Below are 27,500 nucleotides of genomic sequence, written 5' to 3'. Positions count from 1 at the left end.
AATCATTTGAAGTGAGACAGATCTGCTTGGCAGTTCGAGTAATTGCATTAATAGCTACTGATTGCTAAAAATGTTTTCAAAAATATTAGGTAACGTATACAAATAGTGTCAAGGTCTACTAAATTAGACATTCTTTAAAAAGAAAAAAGATCTTAAAGAGGTTAGATGACATTACAAAAGGGAATGCATAGAAGTTGTGTGGCTGTGTCTAGCTTTCTATCTATGTACAGAGAAAATGTATCGCCCATAACCGCTCCAGAATAGATGAACTCAATCACACACATTTGTAGACATTGTATTCAAACAGGCACATTTTCTCCCTCGAGATATTGATTTAAATATCTTTTCTTAAAATGTGTTAAGTTACACATGAAGATTCATCCTAAGAAGATGATTTGGACCCTCGTACTTGGAAAGTAGTTTCCACTCTTACCCTGTCTACTCCTGGAAATGATCCTTATATACAAAAGTAATTTTATTCATAGGGATTCAGATCTCCAACTGCCTGCCACCATGGTATAGGCATTAAGCGGTATCTCTCCTAGGCCAATACTATTAAACATTAAAATGCTGGTGTATTTCCCTTTATAGCTAGCCTACACAACTGTGAAAACTAGATCAAAAACACGATTGGTAAAGAAGAGTCTTAACACTTTATAGGAACATTTTCAACAGTGAAATCATAAGATATGGTTGATGAAATATTAGCCATCTCATCACAAGGCTTTGGCCCCATTGGCCAGGAACAGCCATTGCAACATCCTTGTACAAACTGTTTGTCCAAAAGACACTTGTGGTAATCATAAACTTTTTAACCAACATTTGGTCCATGCGGCTCTATTACAAAACTAACTAAAATCCAACATTGATTATTATGCATAATGTCATACAGGTTCAACAAAACAATCAACAAAGAAAAATAAGGTGTGCATAAATGAACTGTGAGTTGAGGCGAGTGATGTAGGAATCACTTACACTGGAAATAGTGAACTCTGAAGGAAAGGACCTAAAAGGTTTTACATTATTCAATCCAAATCAATCGGAAATGAAAGTTTCAAGAAACAAGAGCAAAGTCCTGATTTCAAATGAGGCATTAGGCTCAGTATTATAACACAAATACAGAATGCATACTTATATCAGTGTCATTTTCACTGAAAATCCCGGCTTCCTCAACTCATCCTAGAATGTACCGCAGCACCATTCCCTGCCTTGTTGTCTGGCTGACATCCACAACTACAGCAGGCCAGATCTGTGCACCCATAGTGTCAGGCCAAAGAGAAAGGGCCACAACGCATTCATTTTCAAACTGAAATCACACACACAATGTGGCTCTGTAGAAAAAGTCCACATGTAGTGTCCCAATGTAGTGCTTCAGCCAAAGACCCCCTCCCCCCCGAACACACATATTCCGAGGAAAGCTCCTCCACATCCTGCGTTTCCTCCAATTCACCTCGAGGCCTTTTAATAGCCACTCTCCTGGACTAATCTCTGTATTGCTTCAACACAAGGGCAATCCTCCCCCCAGTACACTATAGCCATTTCATTTCAGACTTGACCAATCCACCTAAACTCGCCCGCCCCATACCACGGTGGTTTCCCCTTTAGAGACCCAGCGCCCTGCCCTGGGGGGGAGGGGGGGGGGGCCTAGCAGGAGCTGGTCTGCAGGTTGCCCTCGGTGAGGTAGGAGGTGATGCCGGAGGGGTCGTACAGGCTGTCGTCATCGTCGTCCTCCGAGCTGAGGGCGGAGGAATCCAGGGCCTGGCGTCTCACCGCCTGGGTCTTCCTCCTGTAGCAAACATTTACATCTTACATTTAGGGGATTTTGCTGACGCTTTTGTACAAATAGACTTACAACCATTCATTCACACGTTCATACACTAACGGAGATAACCACGCGGGGTGACAGCCAGCTCGTCTGGAGCACTTAGGGTGAGGCGTCTTGCTCAGGGACACCTCGACACTCGATTTGTCCTAGGAGGAGCAGGGAGGAGCAGGGGATCAAACTAGCAACCTACCGTATACCAGTCAACCCGCGCTACCTCCTGAGCTACTGATGCCCCAAACGGCACAGCATGCAGCGTCAGAACCTGTTGCACTCCTTTTATTCAGCTGGGATAACTATGCTTTATCGTTTTTATGTTTCGTTAATTTGTACGCTGTATTGCTTTGTTGTTGTTGCTGCCTTTAACCTGCTCAGTTTTATTTTGATGTGAAGCACTGTATGAAATTTACTACAAGTACATATAAACCTGATTTAAACAGTTCTCTTGCTATTTAACACTGTTCCCATAGTCCCCCTGCACTTCCAGGAAGTTTAATGGAAGTGCGCCCCCTGTTGACCATAAGACAAACACACAGACACACTCTGTTGGCACCATGGTCGAGTGTGGTTCTGGTCCATGGTAATTAAAATAATTACAGTTTACAGAAGCCTTCTCAGCACTAGGAGACGGTTGTTTTGCTTTTATACTATGACATCCACAGTGGCCTGCTTGTCTCAGTTTCAAATTGAATGTTGATCTTTGGATCTAAACACACACACACACACACACACACACACACACACACACACACACACACACACACACACACACACACACACACACACACACACACACACACACACACACACACACACACACACACACACACACACACACACACACACACACTGACTTGAGCTCCGTCTCCAGCGCTTTGATGCGGGTCTGGAGCGCGTCCTTCTGCTCCAGCTGCTCCTCCATCTCCCGCTGGGCCTTCCTCCTCAGCCCGTCCACACGCTCCACCTCCGTCTCCCCCTCATCCACCTGCCTCTTCAGGGCTTTCACCCGCAGGGTGAGCTGCAACGCAAACCAACCTACTCAACCCACCGCCCGCTGGCCAGAGACCATGATACAACTCACACAGCATTTCCCTATCCCAAGACTTTTCCAAGTAATTCCCGGGAGTGGGGGCGTAGACATGGAGCACAATGACGGCATAGATGGAGGCGAGTTGCATGGAAAGGTAGGCAAGTGCGCATGTAGAATTGGGATGGAATCAGCTGAGCTCTCACACTGACCGGGTTTATTTATTTTACATCCTGCATGTTGCGTCTGCATGGCTGTCTGTCAGGCTTCAGTGCACAGAGAGACGCATCAATGAAGAAAGTAGTGTAGTGGCTTGGCGCCTGGGTTCACATGGTGACTCTGCAAGCTTGAGTGGGTGAGTGACTTGGTGTGCTCGAGTGGGTTAGTCGTTGCGAGTGTGTGAGTGTGAGTGTGAGTGTGAGTGTGTGTGTGTGTACCTGGTCTCTCTGATCCGTGTGCTGCTGTCTCTCCTCGTCCTGGGCCATGCTGAGCTCTTTCAGTTTTCTCTCAAGGCGACGCTGGGCCGCCACCATTGAGTTCTTCTCCCTGTGTGAGAGCCAAGAGAGGAAGAGGGGTCACATTCTAACAGAGGGGGGACCAAGGGGAGACAACCCTTCAAAACTACAGCTTTAGCTCACGTTTACGTTTACGACTGCTTTAACATCACCTTTAAAACGACTGCCTTAACATCACCTTGAAACGACTGATTTAAAATCACCTTTCGCTAAAAGGTTCTCTCTATTTCCAACAAGTGAACCAGACCCGGACAGAAGGAAGACAACAAAGGCTTGGATTCCGGACAAACAGACTAGACGCAACCCACTTCCGTTTTCCCTTTTTTGGTTGAAATGAAGAGACACTTGAACTGCCAGCACTGGTGCTTCACAGCTTGGCAAAGCTGGTGCTATTGCACACCTCAGCATCGGCTGTCATCTACCTGGGCACACGCCATCTTAGGAATGTCCTCTAGTGTCTTTTTTTATCTCTCATGGATGGGAGCTTTCATCCTTTTCCTGCGAGCTGTTTTTCCTATGCCCGGGATGCTTCCTCACCTACTTGCTCTTCACACGTCACCTGACTTCATGAAGCATTTCTGGCAGAATGCACAGCATTCAGCATTTGCACAGCATTTTCAAGGGAAATCGATCCTTTAATTTTGTAATGTGGGATGTGTAGTGCGGCCCACCTGTCCTCACTGCGTAGACGCTCCTCCAGCTCCTGGACTTGGAGCTCCAGCTGAGAGACACCTGCTGAGGAGCGAGACTGGCCCTCCATGTCCGCCAGGCGGCTCTTCAGCTCCTTCAGCTGTGTGTTTGTGTTTTGTTTAGTACTTGGAACAGCTTGACATTTGTTATGGGTTAATGAAAATGGCCCATGTTGATTGCAAATGCTCATTATTATAGATCAACAAAGTAATTAAGCAGGGACATCATGTTTAGGCATAATCTGAGGACGGTAGTCATTGCAACACCAGTGACAACAGGGTTATGTTGAGGCTAGGTAAGGTAGCTCAGCTCAAATTAGAAAGCTACTGGTTCCGAAGTTCAACAATGTCCTCAGCCTACTTGGAGGCCTCCTTGAGCAAGACGCCCCTAACCTCTCCTTAGTTACATGACCTGGTCCTGAATTCACTGAAAATAGTTAGATAAACCTGCAGTAGTTATCTTTTCAACCGCAACTATTAACAATACAAATATATCTGAACTAGAACGTTTCTCAATAGTGTTTTTCATAAATTGTTTTATTCTTTGAGGGGTCCCTATCTTAGTAATAGGTGTGTGTGATCCATCTTAAATCTAGGTTGGACCTCCCACTTGGAATGTCACAAAGTTACAGGGCTAGGCAGATTTGGCGATGGCTTTTAATTCTGGTCACACACATACACACCTTGTAGTTAAACAGGGGCCCATAAAATGATCTAGCTGTAAATGTAGCTACAACTCACTAAAGGGTTCTAATGGCAGAACTAACATAGTGCAGCTTCAAACGCCTGAGAGGATCCCATTGAAGTGAAGCCCCATACGTACATGTCTCTCCATGGTGGTCTTGTCCAGCTCCAGGTCCTGCTTGGAGGACCTCTCCTGCAGCAGCTCCGAGCGCAGCGTGTCGATCTGGTCCCGGCTGCGGTTGACCCGGTCCATCAGCATCTCGGCGTTGCCCTTCTCCTCCTCCAGCTCCAGCTCCAGCCGCTTCATCTTGTCCTGCAGAACCAGACGAGCAACGACCAAGATTGGAATTATTACTAATAATAATTGCAAGAATTTTGAGCAGTTTGTATCTCGTCTAGGTGGTTGCAGAGAACAACAACATATACCATTCAAAATACGAATATAAAATATAAATTACGTTATAAAATACGAACTAAAGCAAACTCATACGAATGTCTGAAATATAAATACCAGCAACAGTACTAATCAAAAAGAATAAAGGCTGATAATACAGATGATATTTGACCCTAATATGTAAGACAGCATTACCTCCAGCAGGCGGTTCTCGCGGCTCTTCTCGCTGTGGCTGTTCTTGCTGTTCTCCAGCTCTCCCTCCAGGTGGCGCAGTCTGTTGGTCAGCAGCTCTCGGTCCAGCTGGTGGTTGTCCCGCTCCTCACACGCCAGCAGCAGCTCCTTCTTCTGCCGCGACATCTACACACACAGACGCGCGCACACACACACACACACACACACACACACACACACACACACACACACACACACACACACACACACACACACACACACACACACACACACACACACACACACACACACACACACACACACACACACACTACTTGGCTTTGGTTGTAATTCCAGCTTCACTTCTTTACACTTGATGTTTGGCAGGCACAAATGTAACTCAAGTGAAACATTTTGTTTTGTTATTTTCTTATCACTGAACTTTCGTCTCGTGTCAGTTTTGACGTGTATCAGTTAAACTCCAGTCTTGTTGGTTTCATATTATAAGGGCAGACATGAGGTGTTATTTGCAATGTATTCCTAATGTCATTAATTCCGATAGCATCGATTGATTACAACATTGCTTACGAAGATGGTAAGGCTAGATATGCAAAAAAAATCAAGACCTCCCCTAAAGTCTCTTCTTTCGTCTAGTTTCTTTTGACGATCTGGACACATTTCTCAGCCAAAATTCCTCTGTTCGTTTCATTTGATTACATTTTGACCAATGTGGATGATACTTTGTCTTAGAAGGAACAAAATATTTTGGTAGCAGATAGCTTCAATGACAAACACATTAATAACAGCAATGAAGAACACACAGGTGCACAAAGGCACACAACAGCACCTCCTCCTCCAGCCTCCTCAGACTGGCCTGGCTCCTTTCCAGATCAGCCTGAGCGTCGTTGCCGTGGCGATGGGCCTCCTGAGTCTCCTTACGCGTCTTCTCCCGCTGCTCCTCCAGCTGGGCCCGCAGAATCTGCACCTCCTCTCTGGACGAGCCCTGCGCCGACTCATGCTGACAGAGGGAGTCAGAGGGAGGGAGAGCGAGAGACAGAGACAAGAACGAGAGAGGAATGCAGAGAGGCACAGAGATTTACTTGCCAGGTATTTTATATTAAGTATTTATTTAATCCGGCCCTCCAAACTGCCCTCCCAGTGCTCCAAACTGCCCTCCCAGTGCTCCAGACAGCCCTCCCAGTGCTCCCAGTGCTTCCAGTCCGTACCTCCCTGAGAAGTTTCTCTAGAGCCTTCTCCTGCTGTAGCCGGGCCTCCTCCAGCTGGCTGTGGGACTGAGCCAGCGCCTCCTTCTCCCTCTCCCGGACCTCCAGGCTCTGCCGGAGCTCTATGGTCTCCTGGCCCAGGCGGGAGGCTGTCCTCTTGGCCTCATCTAGCTCCGACTTCAGCCCCCTGATCTCGCTGTGAAGGGCCACCTCCAGCTCAGAGCTCTCTGAGGTGCTGCTCTGCAGCTGCGCCTGATGGCGACACAGCGAGAGACACAAAAAAAAAATTACAACACTTGAATCAATAAACCCAAGTATTTTTTGCTGCTATAATTACTAGCGTTACTTACTTTAAGAAAACATGCCATAAAGGAGCAGGTAGGCACCTTGCCAAAGTATGCCTACAGGTAGGTTGTTCAACCCAGTACCTTGGGCTGGGAGCCCACTAGCCCAGTAGCCCATGTTATGTTTGTATTACGTGTTATATATGTGTGCATTAAGTCCTTTTCTGTCCTCACCTCAAGGCGTAAGATTTTATCTCTGATGCGTTTGCTGGCTTCCTCCTGCTCCTTCTCAGAGTCTCTGAGATCGGCTAGTTCCGTCCGCGCTCTGCAAAGGCAGGTCTTGGTAGATTGTAGCTCCGCCTCGACCAATGAGAGCTTCTCCTGAAGGCGGGTCCCCTCCCCTTTGGCCTCCCCGAGCTTCTGCTCCATCTCGGAGACGACCGATGGGTCTGGAAGCTAAGCACACACAGAGGCATAAGTTACAAAATGGAATAAATAGTTTTGTTGTTAACAAAAATATATATCTTTATGATTAGTATTGCATGAATGGTGGTGGTGGTCTCGTACATCCCAACCTTTTTGCTTCTTTGTTGTTCCTTGGCGAACTCCTCTTTGGCCTTCTTTAATTGCTCCTTCAGCCTGTCAATCTCATACTTGAGCTCCGCCTCCTGTTCCTGGTGGGCCTTTTTCAAGGAAATCACCTCCATCACCTTCCTGTCCATGTCAGTCCTGTGCTTCTCCACCTCTGACTGCACTTTCAGCAGGTTTGAACGGGAACTCGAGAGCTCCTGGAGAAATATATACACCGACTATTTTAAGAAGGACAAAGTATGTCAAAATACTTCAAATTATCATAGGTTTTCAATGAACAGCGTTACTCTGAAGAAGTCTGTACCAAAATGGTCTAAATAACCATGACGGACTCACCACTGTAATGGACATTTACCCTTTACCCCCATTTTCTACAGCTTGATGTGTCTTATTTTAATTGAAACGCCTGAGAATGAGATACATATAAGAAGGTAGGATGTCCCAAAGGAGGGCCCCTCAGTGAGGGTGTCTTTAAGGGTAGGTGGGTTAAAGTAGTGCCCCTTGGTGAGTGTTTTTGCAAGGGATGGGTGTGTGGGGGAGGGCCCCTTGTTGAGGGTGTCTGTAGGCGTAGGGTGTGTGAGAGGAGGGCACCTTTGAGAGGGACTCTGCGTGGCTGGGGTCAGGTATCTGCTGCTTCATGGAGCTCACGCGTCCCTGGAGCTCCTTCAGCTCCTCCTCAAACTCCTCCTTATCCAGACGCACCTTCAGCAGTCTGGACCAGCACACACACACACACACACACACACACACACACACACACACACACACACACACACACACACACACACACACACACACACACACACACACACACACACACACACACACACACACACGTCAGAAGACAGCAGCTTCTGGAGAAGCTCCGTCCGATTAAAAGGTGCTTGGCTTTGTTGAATCACAGGAGCTTGATTTGAGTTAGATGCGTCAGTAGGTTTTATTTTTGTTGTTGCATCTTTTCAAATCAACATGGATCAATACTATCATATCTAAATACAAAAGCACACACAACTACGAGACAGCCATACTCCATACTACGCATCATCCGTGTTTGTCTTCTACAAAACAGAACTAAGTTAGGGGAGGGACAGTCTCAAAACTAAAATCACTGGACTAGGCACAACACTGGAAGGTGAACACAGCACAGGGGGTTGGTCCCTAGTCTTTCTCACGGTGGCTGTGGGCTGCCTGGAGACTCCCTGACAGACAGGCAGACACACCCGTCAGAGGCAGGACAAAAGAGAGAGAACAGATCAATCATAACAACCTTGGAATACAACCAGGGGAACGTATGAAAACACAACCACTGCAGTGCAGACACCAGAGCCCTGTCCATGAGAGTACATGGAGGGGTGGAGGAGGGCTGCACTCACTCCTGAGTACATGGAGGGGTGGAGGAGGGCTGCACTCACTCCTGCCGGGTGGTGCGCAGCTCATCCTTGGTGGTGTGGAACTGCTCCATCCAGTGGCTGCTCTCGTCCCGGCAGTCCTCCAGCTGCTGCTGCAGGGAGCGCACCGAGGAGTTGACCCGCAGACGCTCCGCCTCGATCCCCGCCTGGGACTGATGGGGTGTGTGTGTGTGTGTGTGTGTGTGTGTGTGTGTGTGTGTGTGTGTGTGTGTGTGTGTGTGTGTGTGTGTGTGTGTGTGTGTGTGTGTGTGTGTGTGTGTGTGTGTGTGTGTGTGTGTGTGTGTGTGTGTGTGGGGGGGGGGGAGGGGGTTAGGCTGTGTTCACTTAGTTCCCAAATGTCTTCTCTCAGATCTGATTGCTGACCGTTTACACTGTGGTCTCCTTGTGAGCGAGGGAAATAAGCACTAATGAAAGTAGCAAATCTGATCAGTTTAAGATCCTGGAGATCATGGGATGTGAACTGTTCTCTAGATCAATCGATTTGAAAGAATATATGTTTACAGTTTGGCAAAGTTTTGACCGATTCGGCCTTCCATATCCATATCCATGCGTGTAGCTCTGTACCTGGGACACCTGCTCCATGCTGCCACGGAGCTTCTCCATGTCGGTGCTGTACTGCTCCCGCAGGCTCTCCATGTCGCGGTCGTGCGAGGCCACCTCGTCCTTCAGCACGCCCTTCAGCGCCGTCAGCTCCCTCTCCCGCTGCCGCAGGCCCTCCTCCAGACGCTGCTTCAGCTGGGACGCCTCCGCCAGCTGGGCCTGGAAGCCCGCCAACTCCTACGGGGGCAGAGATATGCGGGACACACACGTCAGTTGTGTCTGATTCCCCTTTTCGGTTCGGCCTCTCTCATTATTTATTCTATGATGTGTACGCCATCATTTATCACGTAATCACACATTATGAGAGCTCAGAGTGATTGCTTGGCTTGCCTCGTCTGACAAGCAGCCAAGAAGAACTGGGTGTAATATAAAACTCCACTTCATAAAGCCATAAGCAGAACAACAAGATTTATGGTAAAACAGTCCCTGGATGCCTCGTGGATGGCCAGGTCTTATTCCTTGAGAAAGGGCCAATCGTTAAAATATTTGTATATTGGGATGGATAATAGTTGCAGTAGAAGATTGACAGGTTTAAAGAATACAAAGTGACCCAAGTTTAACCCAGACCCCTTTAACCCAGACACCCATAACCCAGATCCCTTAACCCAGACCGCTTAAACCCAGACCCCTTAACCAGGACCCACTAACCCAGACCCCTTAACCCAGACCCCTTTAAACCCAGACCCCTTTAACCAGACTCCTTTAACCCAAACCCCTTTACCCAGACCCTCCAGACATGTGCTGCTCACGCTGCCAACTCATCAATGCCTGGTTAATGCAAGTGGACACTAGCAGTGTGGGTCTGTGTGTTCCTCAGTGCCTGTGAGTGTCTGTACCGTCCTGCTGCTCTCCCTCAGCTCGTCCTGGAGCCCAGCCAGCTGGTCCTCCACATCCCTGACCCGTGTCTCTGCGTTCTCCCTCTCCATGCGAAGCTGAATCAGCCTGTTGGAGCGACACAGGGAAACTCCTTAAACCACAAACACTACGCACTGTATTGGGGTTGGTGAAGTGGCTCAGTAACGGCTGGTTGGGATGAACATGGGGTGAGTGTCCAGCAGTGTGATAGCTTTGGTATTTGGGAACCCTGTTTCTGAGAGCATGTGTTTAGAGCTCAGAACAAGTGTTGTTTAATGATGCTGGCATTGTCATATAGCATTGATTACCCCCTTAGAAATCCTTAACAAAAATAAATAATAATAAGAATTAATGTTTAATGCATTACAAAAACGTTAATAGACTAATAAATATCATGTACACATCTCAGGCAAGCAAAGTTAATTCATCGTTTGTATTGCTTTGAGAGTGGTGACATTTTGAGTCCTGACTCCTTGGACATACTTCGACTGTATGTTGTGTGCGATTCAAGGTCCTCACTCAGACTGTGTTTGGTGGAACTCCTTGTTCTTCCGACCAAGCATCTCCTGGAGCTGGATGTTCTCGTCCAGGGACGACTCCAGCTGCTCTCGGAGAGCAGGGTCCGGCCTGCCACTGGAGCCCTGCGCACACGCACACACACACACACACACACACACACACACACACACACACACACACACACACACACACACACACACACACACACACACACACACACACACACACACACACACCTGAATAAATGCATAGCATAATACATAAACAGTTCTTGAGTATTATATTATATATAGTTTATATCTTTTTTTTTTAATCACCATTATACAAAAGGCCTAAGCGATCTAGGATTGTGTTATGTGCCGGCAAGCATGCAGAGGTCTGGCGAGAAAATACATTTTCGGGATTAAGTTCTTATGGAGGCATTAGAGGTTAAGACTTCCTTAACCCAGCGTATAATGGGTCATTATGAAGGAGATAAGATTAGTGTTAAGATGGCCGTAAGACCACTGGGATTTATCGGAGGCATTTTAAAACAACCTTTAGTCTCTTAAGTCAAAATCCGACAAAATGAGCGATAAAAGTCAAAGGACACTAGATCAGTATCCGCTAAATTCACCTCATGTCGTTCATTCTGCTCAGGGTTCATTCACACAACCCGAAGAGACCTAAAACAAAGTGTGTTTTATCTAAGAGAAAACAGCCTTCATCATTTTAAGGGTCTAGGAGCGGGAGGAGGAGGTGTTGGCTCCACTCCAGCTGCAGGATGCCCCCGCAGCAGCAGCAGCAGCAGGAGAAAGCAAAAGAGAAACTCAACCAGGAGGTAAGGACTGGGAGCCCTGTGTGGAGCGCTGTGTGGAGCGCTAGGGTTTGATGAAAATCAAACCCTGTGCATCTTACCCATGGGGCTCCACCTACCCTCCTCTCCTCCTTCAGAGCGGCCTGCAGGTCGCCCAGGCTCCTCTCCAGCTCCCGCTTCTCTTTCCTCCACTCTGCACCGGACCCGTCCCTGGACTGGTGCCGCCAACCACAGGGGAAAGCAGAACTCATTAGCATAGAACAGCTACCACAGTTACAGTTAGTTCTGTGGTGAGCTCTGAGAGATAGGAACACGCATGTACCCTGAGGCTCTGGACCTTCTGAAATATGACCTGGACTTTCTGCCTGATGGCAACCTCACTCTCACTGGTTCTAAGAGAGAGAGTGAGAGGGGGAGACAACCGCACAGGGATCAGTTACAGTAATCTGAGCGTTAATGACTTATTGATCACACAAGGGTGAATCTAGGAACCCCTGCAGAAGAGGTAAGGGAATGTGGAACGCGGTCCTTACCCGTCTCTCAGGATGCTGTACAGGGTCTGCATGAGCTGTTCCTCTTCCTCGTTCACCACCTGACCCTGGTCCAATAAAAGGTCAGGGGTCACCTTCAGACAGAGACCTCAGTGTGTAATGATACTCATGTCACGTTGCAACGGCATTAGATTCATATTTTAAGAACAGAAATGATTCAACTCATTGATTACCCACTAAAACCAGAAGGTTATCTTACGTGTTTCTCTGAGTTATGGATGGGAGCGCTGTTGTTGTTGTCCACAGCTACTGCTCTCCCAGTTGGAGACCACTGATGAGGCCCACTGGAGGCAGAGCTCTGGTTCCGTCCCAGGCTGCTGTCGGTGGAGGAGGGCCTGGAGGAGTAGGGATTGGGGGTGAGCACAGGGGAGGCCTCTCTGGGGTCTTCCGGTCGTGGAGAGTAGACCCTTTGTTGCTCGGCTCCACCAGCACCAGCACCTCCTCCTCCTCCTCCTCCTCCTCCTCCTCCTCCTCCTCCTCCTCCTCCTCGGCCATCAAACCTGTTGATCAGTCTGTTGACGGGGGTGATCCGTCTTTGGCCAGAGTGGAGCTCCGTGGTTTGAGGAGGAGGAGCAGGAGGAGGGGGGTTGGGCCTGAGCTGGACCCCCCTCGTTCCATCGAGGGAGCCGTTCTGATAACGCCCGTTCTGGTCCGCCTCTCTGACGGCCCCTCCCCTGGCACCCTCTCTCTCCCTCCCGACGACCAGCCCTCCATCGAGGTTGCCATAGCTACCCGACCTCCCGTCCCCCGGGGGCCGCCTGAGCTGGAACTCCTCGCCTCCTCCCGGGTCCTCCTCCCCGTCCCGGTCCAGCAGCGAGCCATGTGACTGGGCCCTGCGTAGCGCCCCTCCTCCTCCTCCTCCTCCTCCTCCTCCGCCTCCTCCGTACATGACCTCCCCCCCCTGCTCCCCCACCTCCGTCTTCTCCCTGCGCCGCGGGAGGCTGCCGTAGCCGGGGGGGTAGTGCGTCTTCAGCTGCACGCCGTACGAGTCCCCCTTCTCCCCTCCGTCCTTCAGGACCACGTAGGGCTGGCCGGCGATCCCCTGCACCCTCACCGCCACCCCATATTTGGAGGCAGGACGGGGCTTGGTCCTAGGCTGGGGGCCCGGGACCCCGCCACCACGGGCGTCCTGGAGGTCCTTGATGAAGCGGATCTGGACCCCGTGGTCCAAGGGGGTCGGGCCACCGGAGGACGTGCTCATGCTGAGGTTAACGTGAAACAGTAGACAAGGAGCAAAGTTGTGGTATTAATCTGCCGAAACATTAAGTGTGACCCCAATACATTGCTAATGCTTTTGGTAGCAGTGATTAACAGGGTTGAAACTATGTTCCCATTATCAATGTGTGTATGGGTCGAAATTATCACCAAGTTCAGATCAATGACACACACACCAATACTGAAGTCAATGATGTGTTATTCATATTTTCTTAAGTTTATAATCAAGTGATTATATAAAAGATGATCCACCATCAACCTTCCTGTGTTTGAAAGACTGGCCACAACCAAACCTTTAAGGCCTATAACCTCATCAGCTTGCTTACAATACAGAAAACAGTTTGGATGATTTGGTGCATTCAGTAAAGGATCAGATGATTACAACAATAATACAATGCATACAATTTATAATAACCACGGGTCTGGATGAGGCCAAACCTCCCCACCACTGGGAGCCACATCGTACACTTTCAACAAACAGATCAGGGCATGGTTCTACTCAGTTTCTGGCTCTCAGCTGCCCGCATGGACTTTGTCCTCGGTGTGCATACTCCGCCAGTGATTAACCCGAAACCACACACACCCACATTTTACCTCTTAAACACTCACGCACACCAGTGAGTAAGCCAGCCAATCCTCAACCGATAATACCAGTCTCCCTGCATGTGAACAACTCCGCTGCCCAACCCCACATAATGTTAACCCCCCCCTTTCATCCTGGAGTTTGAGTTCTGGTTCAACAGCGGGCATATCCTCCATTGTAGGTTACAGAACACCTTGGAGATTCATTAAGTGACACACCCTTCAATCCACTCCCTCCTTATACATTATCTTCACTCTGATCTGATGATTGTTGCATAATGATGTATACGTGACTAGAAAAGTACTGCATCTCCACTACTACAGCTGAACACCTCCTGCAAAAACTTCTCCCTGATTCCTCCACCTCTTCCAAATACAGAGCGAGAACGATAGCCAGAGCCATTGCCAGAGCGAGAGAGCACGAGAGAGAGAAGAAATGGGGGGTGGAGATAGTAAGAATAAAACAGCCAACATGTCTCTTATCTGGTCAAATTACCAAGGTCAGGCTTTGTATCTGTCATATGTACCCTGCCAAATAGCTGGTGAATTCCCAATGGAACGGGCGTTTACGTTATTTGTTTCAGAATAACCCTGACGCTCCGGACCACAAATGAAAAATTGGTTTCAAACACTGTTGCCGATCGCTTTGTGCTTGCACAACCATCTTCATCATTGATCTAGCAGATTCTAGCCTTATGAAGCAGAGGAAAAGGTCATATTGGAGGGAAGAGCATATATTAAGGCTATCGGCTGGACATCGAGGAAAAACACAATAAAACAAAGTAAATAAGGTTAAGGTGCGTGCCATTTATGAAATAACTGATTACGTATGAAAGGTTTCGCTGAATGGATTACTTTTAACAAAGCCTATTCTGTTTGTGTGGGTGTTTACGGTCAGTTTAAGGGGACAAAGACGTCATCCTGAAGAGCCCTAATGATCTGAGGTCCTATGGGAGCTGTAGAGGAACCACTCACCCAGTTTGTTCATTTGGCCATGAAGTTTGCAGGTCAAGTGTTTACGTCACACACTCCAGTGCGATTAGCAAGGGCATTCCATGAGAGAAAGGGTCAGAAGATAAGGGCGGAAGTGTGGATCTAAACAGCATGGTTTCTTAAGGTAAACCAGGGACACAGGCACACGGATGGTAGCAAGGGGCAGATACCAAAGCAGGGTCAGATGGCTTAAAGGCCCTAATGACATCTATCAACATTTTAAGAAGACATGATGTAAAACCGAAATAGCTTACTATGCAGTGGGAAATCATTTTGGATTGATACGCATTTACAATCACATGGGACTAGTCAAAATGTTGTTACTTTCAAACAATCGTTCCATTACACACACATGACCCCTCCTCTAATGGTAATTGTGTCATTGTCATGACATCAGATGAGTAAAAAGGTCAGGGACCTGATGGGCGTGGAATGAGGCGGACCCATCCCATTGTTCCAGAGATGTGGGGCAGAGAACCAGGGCAGCAATTTTGAGAATGTGCACCCTCATTTACCACAACCATTCTGCTAATAACCATAACCTACAGACCGCCCTCACAGTCTGTCTACAGCCTCTATAATTCCCTTCTACCATGAGCTTCTATTTTACAAGCATCTCCACTCTTCAGCACACCCTTCTCAGTCTGGTCTGACTGTACATGTTTCGCTATGTCTTGCTTAAATACACATCCTGCTTCAATACCAAACCAGGCAAAACACTTTTTCATCAAGTATATTCCCAACCAGGCAATTCTTACCTGACAGGAGACAGCAGGGACAAGCCAACGGTTTACTATAACTTGTTGTTAGTAAGGATTTATTTTTTTGCAACTCCTGCATCACTTGTTATCCAAGTTAGATGCAGCCGTTCATTCAGGTATCTGTGGTTCACACCTCACAGTCACCTTACGATAATTTGCTCCATTTTAATCGTTCTCTATAGTTCAATTTACTGACAGTAAACTTATTTAAGTCAACTCTGGGATCGAAAACGACTAAGATTAGAAGACGCGACAGCAACCGCAATGTATGTGTCATGGTAGCAATGATTCATTTTTTGAGTATCACTGAGCCAAAACAAATATAATTACACTAATATAAAAACTTAACATAGGCTTACCTATGGCTCTTTTCACATTGCATTCCTGGCTTTGAGCAGATCCCTTCGCTGTTCCTCACTGTTCCTCACTGTTCATTAAGGTTTCCAAACAAGTTACTGCTCCTCTTTCCCATTAAGACAAGCAGCACCATTATTCCCTCCCTGAATAGCCACAGTGGGATAAGTGTAACACTCAGTTAGTGTTACATCAATACCAAACATAAGGAGCGCTCAAGTATGGCCATCCCAGTTCCCATCCTACTTCGTGCACTTGTTTCCACTCAGTCACATTTGCAATGAGGATATTCCACTAAATAATCGGTCCTAGTAGGCCACACACTAACGTTACGTCTTGTTACTTTCTATAACTATTGTACAGCCCGGGGTAGTCCTGAATAGTTAGAGTACGTGCATCAGCACATTAACCGAAACAAAATAATCCTTAATCTAAATTGAATACTTCTCCGTGGGTAACTCATATAAATCCCTGTCGTTGACAAATAAACACATTAATATAATACACAGTCCGGGGGCAGGACCCGTCCTACAAACGAACGAGCCCTGTTGTCTGAGGAGAGAGAGACCCAGTTAATCAAAATGTAGGGAAACCAACCTCAACACGTATATGTAAAGTAATCAGCACGGGGGATAAAGATAACGATTGAACAGTATTAAAGTGCATTGAGACAACACTAAGTGCTGCAGCGAGAGGAGCGGATCGCGTTGCACTGACAAGTCTGCAGGCTGGCCTGCGTCTGGTCTCAACAGTCTGGCACCAAAAGTTACCAAACATACCTCATGTTGTGAGAATCCTTCAGTGGTCGCTTGGGCTGGCTTTGATTTGTTACTCCACTGGTACCGATATACTTCAAAACAGCTCAGCTATGGATCGTGGAGCCATCAAAATTCATCAACAGCGTTGAAACAGCAACACCCTCATATCAAACCAGCCACACAAGTTCATCATGGGACGGGAGCAACCTGTTACCTTTGTCCTCTGGCACGCCGCCCCGCCCAGCGCCGCCCGACACGGCACGCTGATTGGTTCTGCGTGTCGCCATGGGCGCTGCCTAAAGTGCACTCTCTGTGAGGATTGGTGAGGCTCGCATGTCAGTCTACGATTGATATAGTTACGTTTGCTGAAGTTTTTTGGAAGACTTCAAGAACTACATTTCAAATACATGCAAGAATTGTTGTTTTACTTGTAATAAATAACCTTGATGTCCTTTTATAGTCAGCAGTCACAATCAAGTCGACTGTTGCTATGTAGTAACTAGCATTTTCCTGTAGATGGCGCAAATATCTCGCGTCAGAGCAGCAACATAATCGTCTCATTTAGATATTAGTTAATAATTTCAGATTGCAAGCCTAAAAATATTCATATAGGGTAGAGGACGTTACCCAGATATTAGCAGAACAAATGTTCATATCCTCATCTGCAGATAGGCCTACATCATTTTCAATAGGACAGCATAGCAGTATATCAGATTCCTCCCAATACGAGACGTAAAATGTACATTATATAATTAGCCTATACATTTAATGCATCAAATTAAATTGTCATAGCCCAACGTCTTCACAGCAGTTTAAATCTCCCTGTGGGCATAACTACAGTAGGCTACAATACCCGCCCAGTGCATATGACCACTCCCAAATATCCTGACATCCTCCTCTTGATACAACTTTCTTCAACACATGACAATTCGCTTTTGTCGTTAGAACAATCAACGCACTCTCTCACACTCCGGGAATGGGATCTCCAGTAATTTCAAAGAAAAACTTTCAATTCTTCCGAGTTTACGCTCTCCGAAGGCTACTTTTCAAACTCCTTGGATAGTTGTACCTGTTGGGTGCCAAGTAGACCAAACATAAAGGGAACTGGTCTATGAGGTCCATGTAGCAGCAGGAGCCGTCGCTGTGATAATTGTATGCCTGGTTAGGGAGAAAGGGTGCACGACGTCCCACCAAGAGCTCAGAGTCACAGTGGGAACGGAAAGGCCGCGCGTAAAGTACCCGTGCGTAAAATGGGTGCTGGTGATTTCTGAAAACAGTAAGTTTTACTAAATTAAATTTAGGCTGAACATTTGTTAACGTCTGATTATAGGGCCCGTACACACTGTATATCATTACTTGAGGATTAAATTACCTGCGCAAAGTCGGGTTGGGCCAACATTTCAGTCATGGCCAAATGGTTCAAAGATTTCCCCATAAATCTTAAGAACGGAAACGAACGCGTTCGTTCTGCCTCCGAGTCTGGCCCACAACCTCGCTCTAAATCGGCGTTTTCCCGAGACAGTCTGAAGGGACTCCCACGCAAGGATGGAGGTGTTGGAGGAGTCGGGAGTTTATTGGTGGGAAGAAACCGTAAGAATTCTGCTGTTGAACTAGGGCGCAACAGCAGCGGTCCTACGGGGTCAGTGTGGGATACTCTTCGGAAGAATTCAAAAGTTGACGCCGGGGGGCCAGATGAGAACCGCCAACCCAGGACCTCCACCACCAACTTTGCGCACGCTTACATTAGTAGAATGATCAAAGTTGACAAACAGGACAAGAACCCGAAAGTCACAGCCAAGAAGGAAAAAAAGCTACCGGAAAACGACAAAGAAAAGCCCGACAATAAATCTACAATGGTGAGTTGAACAGAATTACAATTTAATTTTAAAGTAGACTAAAATAAAGTTTTGGTACCGTTTGGTTGAATATATTTTTGCCTCATCTTTTGATATCAGGCTTTTATAAGAGCAATCGATTGTGCTGTTTTTTTAACTCATAAACAGGTCTCATGTTTCCCTGCTCTCAAAAGAATACAACGCAGTTTCTATACATTGTATGAGATCACACAGACAATAAGCTGACCCCATTGCAAGCGTTACCTCAAGTTTACCATCCATTCTTTGCTGTCATGGACGCCAACACAAAGAAACACGGACACACACAGACACAGAAAGACACACACGCACACGCACACACACACACACACACACACACACACACACACACACACACACACACACACACACACACACACACACACACACACACACACACACACACACACACACACACACACACACACACACACAGCTCTGTCCCTGTCCCATTGTCTCCTCCAGGCAGATCTTGGGCGGCTGGGTGGCTATACATCATTGTCGTTGCTGACAGTTGCTCTCCTTATCACAGCTGATCATCTTGGAGGACTACGCCGACCCGTTTGATGCAGAGAAGACCAAGGAGCAGAGGGAGGCAGAGAGGGCCGGGGGGAACGACGGCTACATGGAGCCCTATGATGCCCAGGTCATCATCACAGGTGAGACGGCTCACCGCCTCTACCCAGAGCTGCTGGCTATGCGTCGTGCTCACACTTGCACTGCACACAAGGGGGTGACACCTGGAATCTTTCTTTGTGTCTTTCCCTGTGTCTTTCTCTGTGTCTTTCTCCGTGTCTTTCTCTGTTTCTTTCTCTGTGTCTTTCTCTGTGTCTTTCTCAATGTCTTTCTTCTTTCTTTAAATTGTAAGCTGCTCTCACAGTGGACAAATCCAGTGTTCACTTCCAAAACACATCTTGTGATCAAGTATACACACAATGTAAAGAATTAGTATGTAAAATGACAGAGTTACATGTTTCACTCATACCTGCACATATTTAGGCTTGATCCCAGAACACTTTTATTCCCATTCCCCAACATGTAGCTTGTGGTTATGACCTGGCCCCAGAGGATTTCATTTAAAGGGAGGCAGGAGGGAAGCCACAGCGGCAGACCCCCAGTCTCACACTGTCTCCCCTGATTTCCCTTCCCACTAATGGTTGCTAAGGAAACTGTGTTGTGCAGTGACAATGGGTGCAGCTTCCTCTTCCAACTTCCAACTTCCAGCTTCCTGTCTCCTGCCTGTGTTTCCTTTGCCCCATTCTCTTGATAGGAAGTTGGCCCCATGCTCCCCCTCCCCCTAATACACACGAAAACACGTACGCACTGAAAAACAAACACACACACACACACACACACACACACACACACACACACACACACACACACACACACACACACACACACACACACACACACACACACACACACACACACACACACACACACACACACCTACGTATGCACACACAAACATTAAGCACACACAAACAAACACACACACACACACCGTTATAATTAACGGCCCTTATGTGAAAACCCCTCACTCGGCCTCATAACAAACCCGGGTGCCCCTGGCATCACCCAATCATTCTCGGCAGCCAGGAAGTAGCCTTGTCAGTCAGCCAATCAGGGGCCATGTTGACCTTTCTCCACATTGCTCCATTGTTTAGCCACACAATAGAGCAGACACATAGACTACCTGGTGGACAGCAACAAATCCTGTAGCACTCCACAATGTATACTTGCATACTTGTAATAACAAACACAATATCCCGCCCCCCCCACCCCCACTGCACCCAGTTTGCATTTCACCCTTTTCCTAATGCTTTGAGAATGGTTCTCAAGCTAACGTTAAATCAGTGCATGGTGATGACTGAGGGAGGGCGACCTGTCTCTGCTGATGCTGTGCAATGAATACCATTTTATGAGGACTAATTATTTTTTCGTGTGGAGCAAGGTTTTATAGAAAGCAGGAAGCACACTAGACTAGAGAGGATCTTTAATGTGTCAAATCAAAAGGAATAACAGTGAATCATTAAAAGCACCACTCTTCAGGCCCCACCAGATACCCGGCACGCATAACCTCTATCCTTTTAAATGGTCGACTGTGCAATTCTCAACAATTTATGTGATTATTAAAATTTGACCCATTATTAAAACTTCACCCATAGCAAGAAATAAAGTTCTGAGCTTTGTTGCGTGATTGTTGTCTCAGAAGTGCGCCGACGCGGCTCCAAGGACATGCTGAAGGTGTGTGTGCTGCTGGACCGCAGCCAGGGGGGCCATGTGGAGGGGAGGGGGGAGGACGGCAAGCCCCCGCCCCTCAACATTTATGACACGCCCTACGAGGGAGGGCCCGCGGGCGACAGCGAGGGGGTGTGGATCCCCGTAACCCGGCCCGAGTCCGACGTGCGTCCCCCAGGGGAGTATGAGCTGCCCTGGGAGTGGAGGAAAGAGGACATCGTCAGGGCCCTGTCAGGTACACACACACACACACACACACACACACACACACACAACAAACACACACACGCACGTGTACGCACGCATGCGCACACACACACACACACACACACACACACACACACACACACACACACACACACACACACACACACACACACACACACACACATACATACACACACACTCTCTCAAACTCACACTCACACAAACACACACACACGCACACAGTGGGAGTGGAACAGAGAGCCAGGATTCTTTACACTCAGTTACATACCCCATTATGTCTCCCTGAGCCTAGAGCTAGGGACATTGTTTCAGATGATCCCTTACCTGCCTCTTCTATGAAATACTTTACTCTACTACTTCTTACAACTGCATTGCGATGATGTTGTCTTGGGACTTCAGCAGAAGGGATAATATCAGATCAATCAAATGCTCAAAGATTCAGACTGCCCTTGAATTGTTTCCTCATAATCTAAACACTGCACTATGTCTGACGTACCCATTCATTTCATTTTATATGAATTTTTATATCTACCAACTAGTTCATGGTCAAGGGTTTTGGTGTGGTCAGACAGATACAACGAGATATACACAATGTGCATTTACAGTATTATCACAATGGACTGAAGATAAGGGAAATGGGGGGGCTTGACGGTCATGCCTTCTGGAACATTATTATTTATTATTATCATGTCCCCTTATTGTCTCCTTCTCTTCCTCCAGCCCAGTTTGAGGCGGGGGACTGTTCTCTTGGCAGGGAGGGTGGCTCCACCCCCTGTCGCCAGCAGCTCCAGCAGCTCCAGCAGCAGCAGCCGCAGCACACCCTGAGACAGAAGACCTGGAACCACAAGAGCCTGGTCTCCACCTCCCTGTCCTCCCCCTCGTCCCCGTCCTCCCCTTCCTTCCCCTCCTCCCCCATCCTCAAACTCTCCCCTCTCTCGCCCCCCTCTCCCTCGTTCTCCACTCTCAAACCTTCGCCTTTCTCGTGCTCTTCCTCCCCCACCACCAAACTCTGCCCCCCCTCTCCCACCTCTGCCCCTGCCGCTGGCCCCCTGGATGGAGACGTGGCCAAGGTGGACCCCACCCTGCCCTTGGAGAAGCAGAGGTGAGTCGTTGGGTGTCGGATGGCTGTAAAAGGTTTTCCTTTTACAGGCATGACCATGCTTATAGGCATGTCGCAGAAGAGAGTAGCTAGCATGGTAGTATGTGTTCCCCCATCCAGTGTGAATAAATATCCCTTTGGAAGGGGGACGTCATTCTACTAGTGTAGAATTGGCTCTCGCCTCAAGCCATTGTCACCACTGCCTTGTGTCCAGCCAGCCCCCCCTCCCCCACATACACACACACACACACACACACGGCTGCGTCCATCTTTTTCCTTTGATTGTGTGTCCATCTCGTCTCTTTCCTGTGCTCCCGCCCCACTAATCTCACACTCACCTTTGACATTGTTACCTTGTTCATCCTGCAAAATGACCATCTGCTCGGCTTATCTTGATTTATGTTGGCTGGGATTCTTCTTCTCCGTCCCCACAAGTCAACACACACACACACACACACACACACACACACACACACACACACACACACACACACACACACACACACACACACACACACACACACACACACACACACACACACACACACACACACACACACACACGTCACTCAAACACACACTCACACTTCCATGCACACAAACACACACTCTCCTCCTCCCACCCTTTGTGTCTTCCTCAGCCATCAGCCATTATTACAATTATATTATTTGACGTTCCTCCATATATCACTGTACTGTGTATGTGGCGTCATCTCTCCCTCTCTCTGCCCCCTTTCTCCTTCTCCTTCTGTGTCTGTGTCTCTCCCTCCCTCGCTCACTCAGCTGGTACCATGGCAGTGTGAGTCGCCAGCAGGCAGAGGCTCAGCTGCAGCGTTGCAAGGAGGCCAGCTTCCTTGTGAGGGACAGCGAATCAGGCACCAGCAAATACTCCATCGCTCTGAAGTGAGTGAGTGTGTGTGTGTGTGTGTGTGTGCCTGTGGTGTTGTAAACAGATGCATGTGTGTGTGAATATGTGGGGCATGGCCAATGTGTTTGTGTGAGTGTCAGGGCTGTGCTGTGAATGCACATGGGCATTGACTGTATAGCATATGATAATCCCTATTATACACACACATACACAACATGTGAATACACACAAGTGTGTGAGTGCACACACACATACACACACATGTTCACTGTGTACAATTAACATTAAGGTCAACAACTGCAATCATTGTGTCTTCCAATATTTAGTCTGATTTCTCATATAATGAATGCACATCGTCATAGAAACCAGACACTATGCATGATCATTATGGTATCCGGACACTATGCATCAACGTTATAGCAACCGGACACTATGCATCATCGTTATAGTAACATCAGTATGGTAACCTGACACTAGGCATTATTGTTATAGTAACATCGTTATGGTAACCGGACACTATGCATCCTCGTTATAACCTGACACTATTCATCATCGTTATGGTAACCGGACATTATGTAAATAGATGCATGTGTGTGTGAATATGTGGGGCATGGCCAATGTGTTTGTGTGAGTGTCAGGGCTGTGCTGTGAATGCACATGGGCATTGACTGTATAGCATATGATAATCCCTATTATACACACACATACACAACATGTGAATACACACATGTGTGTGAGTGCACACACACATACACACACATGTTCACTGTGTACAATTAACATTAAGGTGAACAACTGCAATCATTATGTCTTCCAATATTTAGTCTGATTTCTCATATAATGAATGCACATCGTCATAGAAACCAGACACTATGCATCATCATTATGGTATCCGGACACTATGCATCATCGTTATAGCAACCGGACACTATGCATCATCGTTATAGTAACATCAGTATGGTAACCTGACACTAGGCATTATTGTTATAGTAACATCGTTATGGTAACCGGACACTATGCATCCTCGTTATAACCTGACACTATTCATCATCGTTATGGTAACCGGACATTATGCATCATCGTTATGGCAACCGAACATTATGCATCATCGTTATGTTAACCGGACACCATCGTTATAGTAACCGGACACTATGCATCCTTGTATGGTAACCGGAGACTATACATCATCGTTATAGCAACCGGACACTATGCATCATCGTTATAGCAACCGGACACTATGCATCATCGTTATAGTAACCGGACATTATGCATCATCGTTATGTTAACCGGACACTAAGCATCTTCGTTATAGCAACCGTACATTATGCATCATCATTATGGATACCGGATAATATGCATCCTCGTTATAGCAACCGGACATTACACATGATCGTTATGGTAACCGGACTGTGCTCTTCTCTGTCAGGACCAGCCAGAGCTGTGTGCACATCATCGTGGCTCAGACTAAGAGCAGCAAGGGCCAGGGCTACACCCTTGACCAGAGCAGCTGTGTGTTCGCCAGCATCCCAGAAGTTGTGCACCACTACTGCACACATAGACTGCCTTTCACAGGGGCAGAGCACATGACCCTGCACTACCCTGTCACCAGGCCTCATTAATCATATATATATATATGTATATATGTTTATATTAGTGCTGTCAAGCGATTAAAATATTTAATTGTGATTAATCATATTAATGTCATGGTTAACTCACGATTAATCGCAAATCTTTTTTCTATGCTAAATATCCCTTGATTTCTGTGTCCCATTAATTGTTCTCACTATAATGCTCTTATCAACATGGAGAAGTGCATCGGCTTGCCTTGTGCAAATGTTTTTTTATTGATAACACCATTGGCATATAGTGATCAAAACAGGACTATGCAAAAAAAATGCCTATAGTGCAATTAAACGATGAATGTACAAACATACTGCCTTGAACATAGCAATCAGGCTACTGCTTCTTGTTTTGAGCCAAAGAAAAAAAAAAAAATTAACGCCGTTAAAATTGGTTTGCGTTAACGCCATTAATAACGCCTTTAACTGACAGCCCTAATATATATATATATATATATTTGTGTGTATATATATACACACACACACACACACACACACACACACACACACACACACGCACACACACACACACACACACACACACACACACACACACACACACACACACACACACACACACACACACACACACACATACACACACTATTTACTCCTTCCTTCTTTTTTTACATATGTATGCAAAGCCAGACAATAAAGGACAATGGGTACAAATTGATAAACATACACATCTCCCCATCAGAAAATACCCATTCAAATGAACGCTGGCATACCAGCGATGAACCCAGAATCACCATACAAACCGCATGGAATGTGTTCATAATTCACATAACCTTTGTCTTTTACTGGCAATCCCTACTGAGACCCGGCAGAGCAATCAGTGTACTGTATAAAATACATGTTATATTATTAAATATACGACTGCAGTAAACAGCAATGCACACAAATACGTCCTTTACTGTAAACGTTTCAGAGTTATGTTCTATGTTATTTTTTGTGAAAATGCACGTTATGAATGTTTATTATTGATCAAGTGAAATGTGTTTCCTTCGTCCCTCGTTTATGCTGACTGGAAGCATGACATCACTATGCAGATGGTTTTAACTTGGAGACATATCCTCATTGTGCACCGATGAGATCCATTTGTGTGGTCACAGTGTCAACATCGTATATAAAATAGGATTTCAATCCTTGGAAAGAATCAGGAACCATTCTTGTCCCTGCATTTTTTGATTCTATTAATTTAGTTTAACTTGAATTTGGAGGGGATGGTATTTCTTAAATTGCCAACGCTACTTTAATGGTCTCCACTTCCTAGTACATACCACTTCCTACTAGTACATACCACTTCCTACTCATACACAACACTTCCTAGTACACACCACTTCCTAGTACATACCACTACCTACTCGAACATAGCACTTCCTAGTATATATGTCTAACACTGAGGACGGGCTTCCTATTGTTTGTGATGATAAATGCACTTGATAGCGTGTATAATTTTTTGGTTTTTGATTTGTGTTTGAACCACATTCAAAAAGCTTGAATCCTATTCAAATGAAGAGCAGACTAATGAAACAGTACAAACAATACTACAATAACCAAAACAGACTTTAATTTTCATATACCTTCAACGCAATCAACAGCAAAAGACCCAATTTAGGGTGTTTATTCATTCATGAGACATCGCAATTAATCTAGTGAACCATCCTGAAAACCTCAGGCTGTCAACACTAATGTTCGATATGTTGATGGCTTTGGACTGCTATGGAGGAGGGACCTGGAATAATGGTCTGATAGTCATCCACATAGTGGCACATATATTAATATTTCAGTGGAGACCAGACGTCTTATCATTATATATGCAATATTAGAGAACTTTTAGGATTGAAGCACATCACATATTGTGAATGGATTGCCCTACTTTACATCAAATGTTTCTGTGTGATGAAGGTAGGATATAACTGTCAACTGGATATTGACAGAAAAATGGATTAAACTCAAAACAACCATGCTCTGGGCTGCATTCATTAGGAACGCCGTGTATTCAGTCTGGTTTATTAACGTCTCAATTTATAATTAATTCAAAAATAAATGTTTAAAATAGAATAGAGGGCCGTATTTTTGGAGCCACAGCAGTACAGAACCTGAATGGAATGTAGAGTTGTATGTGAGGGGCTTTTCCCTCTCTGTTGACTCACTGACCTGAGTGTAAAATCCATTAGCTAAACACACTTGCATATATGGACCTGCGTGGCTCACACACTCTTTTTTTTTTATTCTCACATGGAGGCCTTTACAAACATGCACTTACACATGCATGCATCCAATATGCATACAGTACAAGAAAGGTGACTTCTTACATAACCTTTTTTTACCAATGACAATATATAATACTGTCCATATCATGCAATCAAATGGCCTGCTGAATGCATAGGAGAGCTTACATCCTCACCATGTTTAGCTGTTGATCAGATGATTCTGCTACACAGCAGAATGCATAGGAGAGCATTCACTGGGAGGTGCTCTGTGGGGCCTCTGCACTATCTGCCTTTTGTCTTCATGTTGTTGCAAGGGTGTGCATACCAACAGTATGTGTGTGTGTGTGTGTGTGTGTGTAGGTGTGTGTGTGTGTGTGTGTGTGTATTTGTGTGCATTTGTGTATGTGTCATCGTCAGAATTTTTCTGTTCAGGGATTACCAGGTTGCCATGGTGATTAGTTAGAGGAGGTAGGACCATCTCTAGAGGGAGATTGAGGGAGGGACAGAGAGAGAGAGAGACAGAGGCTGAGAGAGAGAAGAAGAGAGAAGCAGATCA

The 27,500-nt window shown here is 46.5% G+C and overlaps 2 protein-coding genes across 3 annotated transcripts in view; one reads left to right on the top strand and one right to left on the bottom strand.

Moving 5' to 3' along the window:
* LOC130391921 (cingulin) overlaps nucleotides 1-16,976 on the bottom strand; it is a 17,586-nt gene extending 610 nt beyond the window's left edge. The window contains exons 1-20 of one of the 2 annotated variants that reach the window (XM_056602263.1): nucleotides 16,815-16,976; nucleotides 12,330-13,332; nucleotides 12,113-12,204; nucleotides 11,902-11,971; nucleotides 11,699-11,794; nucleotides 10,784-10,905; nucleotides 10,246-10,351; nucleotides 9,374-9,586; nucleotides 8,813-8,961; nucleotides 7,992-8,112; nucleotides 7,385-7,597; nucleotides 7,044-7,265; nucleotides 6,529-6,777; nucleotides 6,150-6,320; nucleotides 5,327-5,488; nucleotides 4,877-5,050; nucleotides 4,036-4,154; nucleotides 3,287-3,395; nucleotides 2,677-2,840; nucleotides 1-1,786 (exon numbers count right to left, since the gene is read on the bottom strand). The exon at nucleotides 1-1,786 is cut by the window's left edge and continues 610 nt beyond it. In XM_056602263.1, coding sequence (XP_056458238.1) covers nucleotides 1,645-1,786; nucleotides 2,677-2,840; nucleotides 3,287-3,395; nucleotides 4,036-4,154; nucleotides 4,877-5,050; nucleotides 5,327-5,488; nucleotides 6,150-6,320; nucleotides 6,529-6,777; nucleotides 7,044-7,265; nucleotides 7,385-7,597; nucleotides 7,992-8,112; nucleotides 8,813-8,961; nucleotides 9,374-9,586; nucleotides 10,246-10,351; nucleotides 10,784-10,905; nucleotides 11,699-11,794; nucleotides 11,902-11,971; nucleotides 12,113-12,204; nucleotides 12,330-13,332; nucleotides 16,815-16,819 — 3,702 coding nt within the window. In that variant the 5' untranslated portion in view covers nucleotides 16,820-16,976 and the 3' untranslated portion in view covers nucleotides 1-1,644. The remainder of the gene's footprint in view (nucleotides 1,787-2,676; nucleotides 2,841-3,286; nucleotides 3,396-4,035; nucleotides 4,155-4,876; nucleotides 5,051-5,326; nucleotides 5,489-6,149; nucleotides 6,321-6,528; nucleotides 6,778-7,043; nucleotides 7,266-7,384; nucleotides 7,598-7,991; nucleotides 8,113-8,812; nucleotides 8,962-9,373; nucleotides 9,587-10,245; nucleotides 10,352-10,783; nucleotides 10,906-11,698; nucleotides 11,795-11,901; nucleotides 11,972-12,112; nucleotides 12,205-12,329; nucleotides 13,333-16,814) is intronic. The other variant, XM_056602264.1, reaches the window with a different exon arrangement.
* Nucleotides 16,977-17,704: 728 nt separating this feature from the next.
* On the top strand, nucleotides 17,705-25,246 carry she (Src homology 2 domain containing E). Its single transcript, XM_056601716.1, has 6 exons — nucleotides 17,705-18,649; nucleotides 19,200-19,326; nucleotides 20,883-21,146; nucleotides 21,860-22,241; nucleotides 23,022-23,141; nucleotides 24,533-25,246. The coding sequence occupies exons 1-6, from the start codon at nucleotides 18,200-18,202 to the stop codon at nucleotides 24,723-24,725; spliced, it is 1,536 nt and encodes a 511-aa protein (XP_056457691.1). The 5' UTR covers nucleotides 17,705-18,199; the 3' UTR covers nucleotides 24,726-25,246.
* The last annotated feature ends 2,254 nt before the right edge of the window (nucleotides 25,247-27,500 follow it).

Source organism: Gadus chalcogrammus, chromosome 11 (genome assembly GCF_026213295.1).
Source record: "Gadus chalcogrammus isolate NIFS_2021 chromosome 11, NIFS_Gcha_1.0, whole genome shotgun sequence".
Taxonomy (NCBI): domain Eukaryota; kingdom Metazoa; phylum Chordata; class Actinopteri; order Gadiformes; family Gadidae; genus Gadus; species Gadus chalcogrammus.
This window is presented reverse-complemented; position numbering and strand designations above follow the sequence as displayed.

Coding starts and splice junctions, on each gene's coding strand:
- she (XM_056601716.1), top strand. CDS start 18,200: ATGGCCAAATGGTTCAAAGATTTCCCCATAAATCTTAAGAACGGAAAC. Junction 22,242..23,021: donor CTGCCCTTGGAGAAGCAGAG/GTGAGTCGTTGG, acceptor TCGCTCACTCAG/CTGGTACCATGGCAGTGTGA. Junction 23,142..24,532: donor AAATACTCCATCGCTCTGAA/GTGAGTGAGTGT, acceptor CTTCTCTGTCAG/GACCAGCCAGAGCTGTGTGC.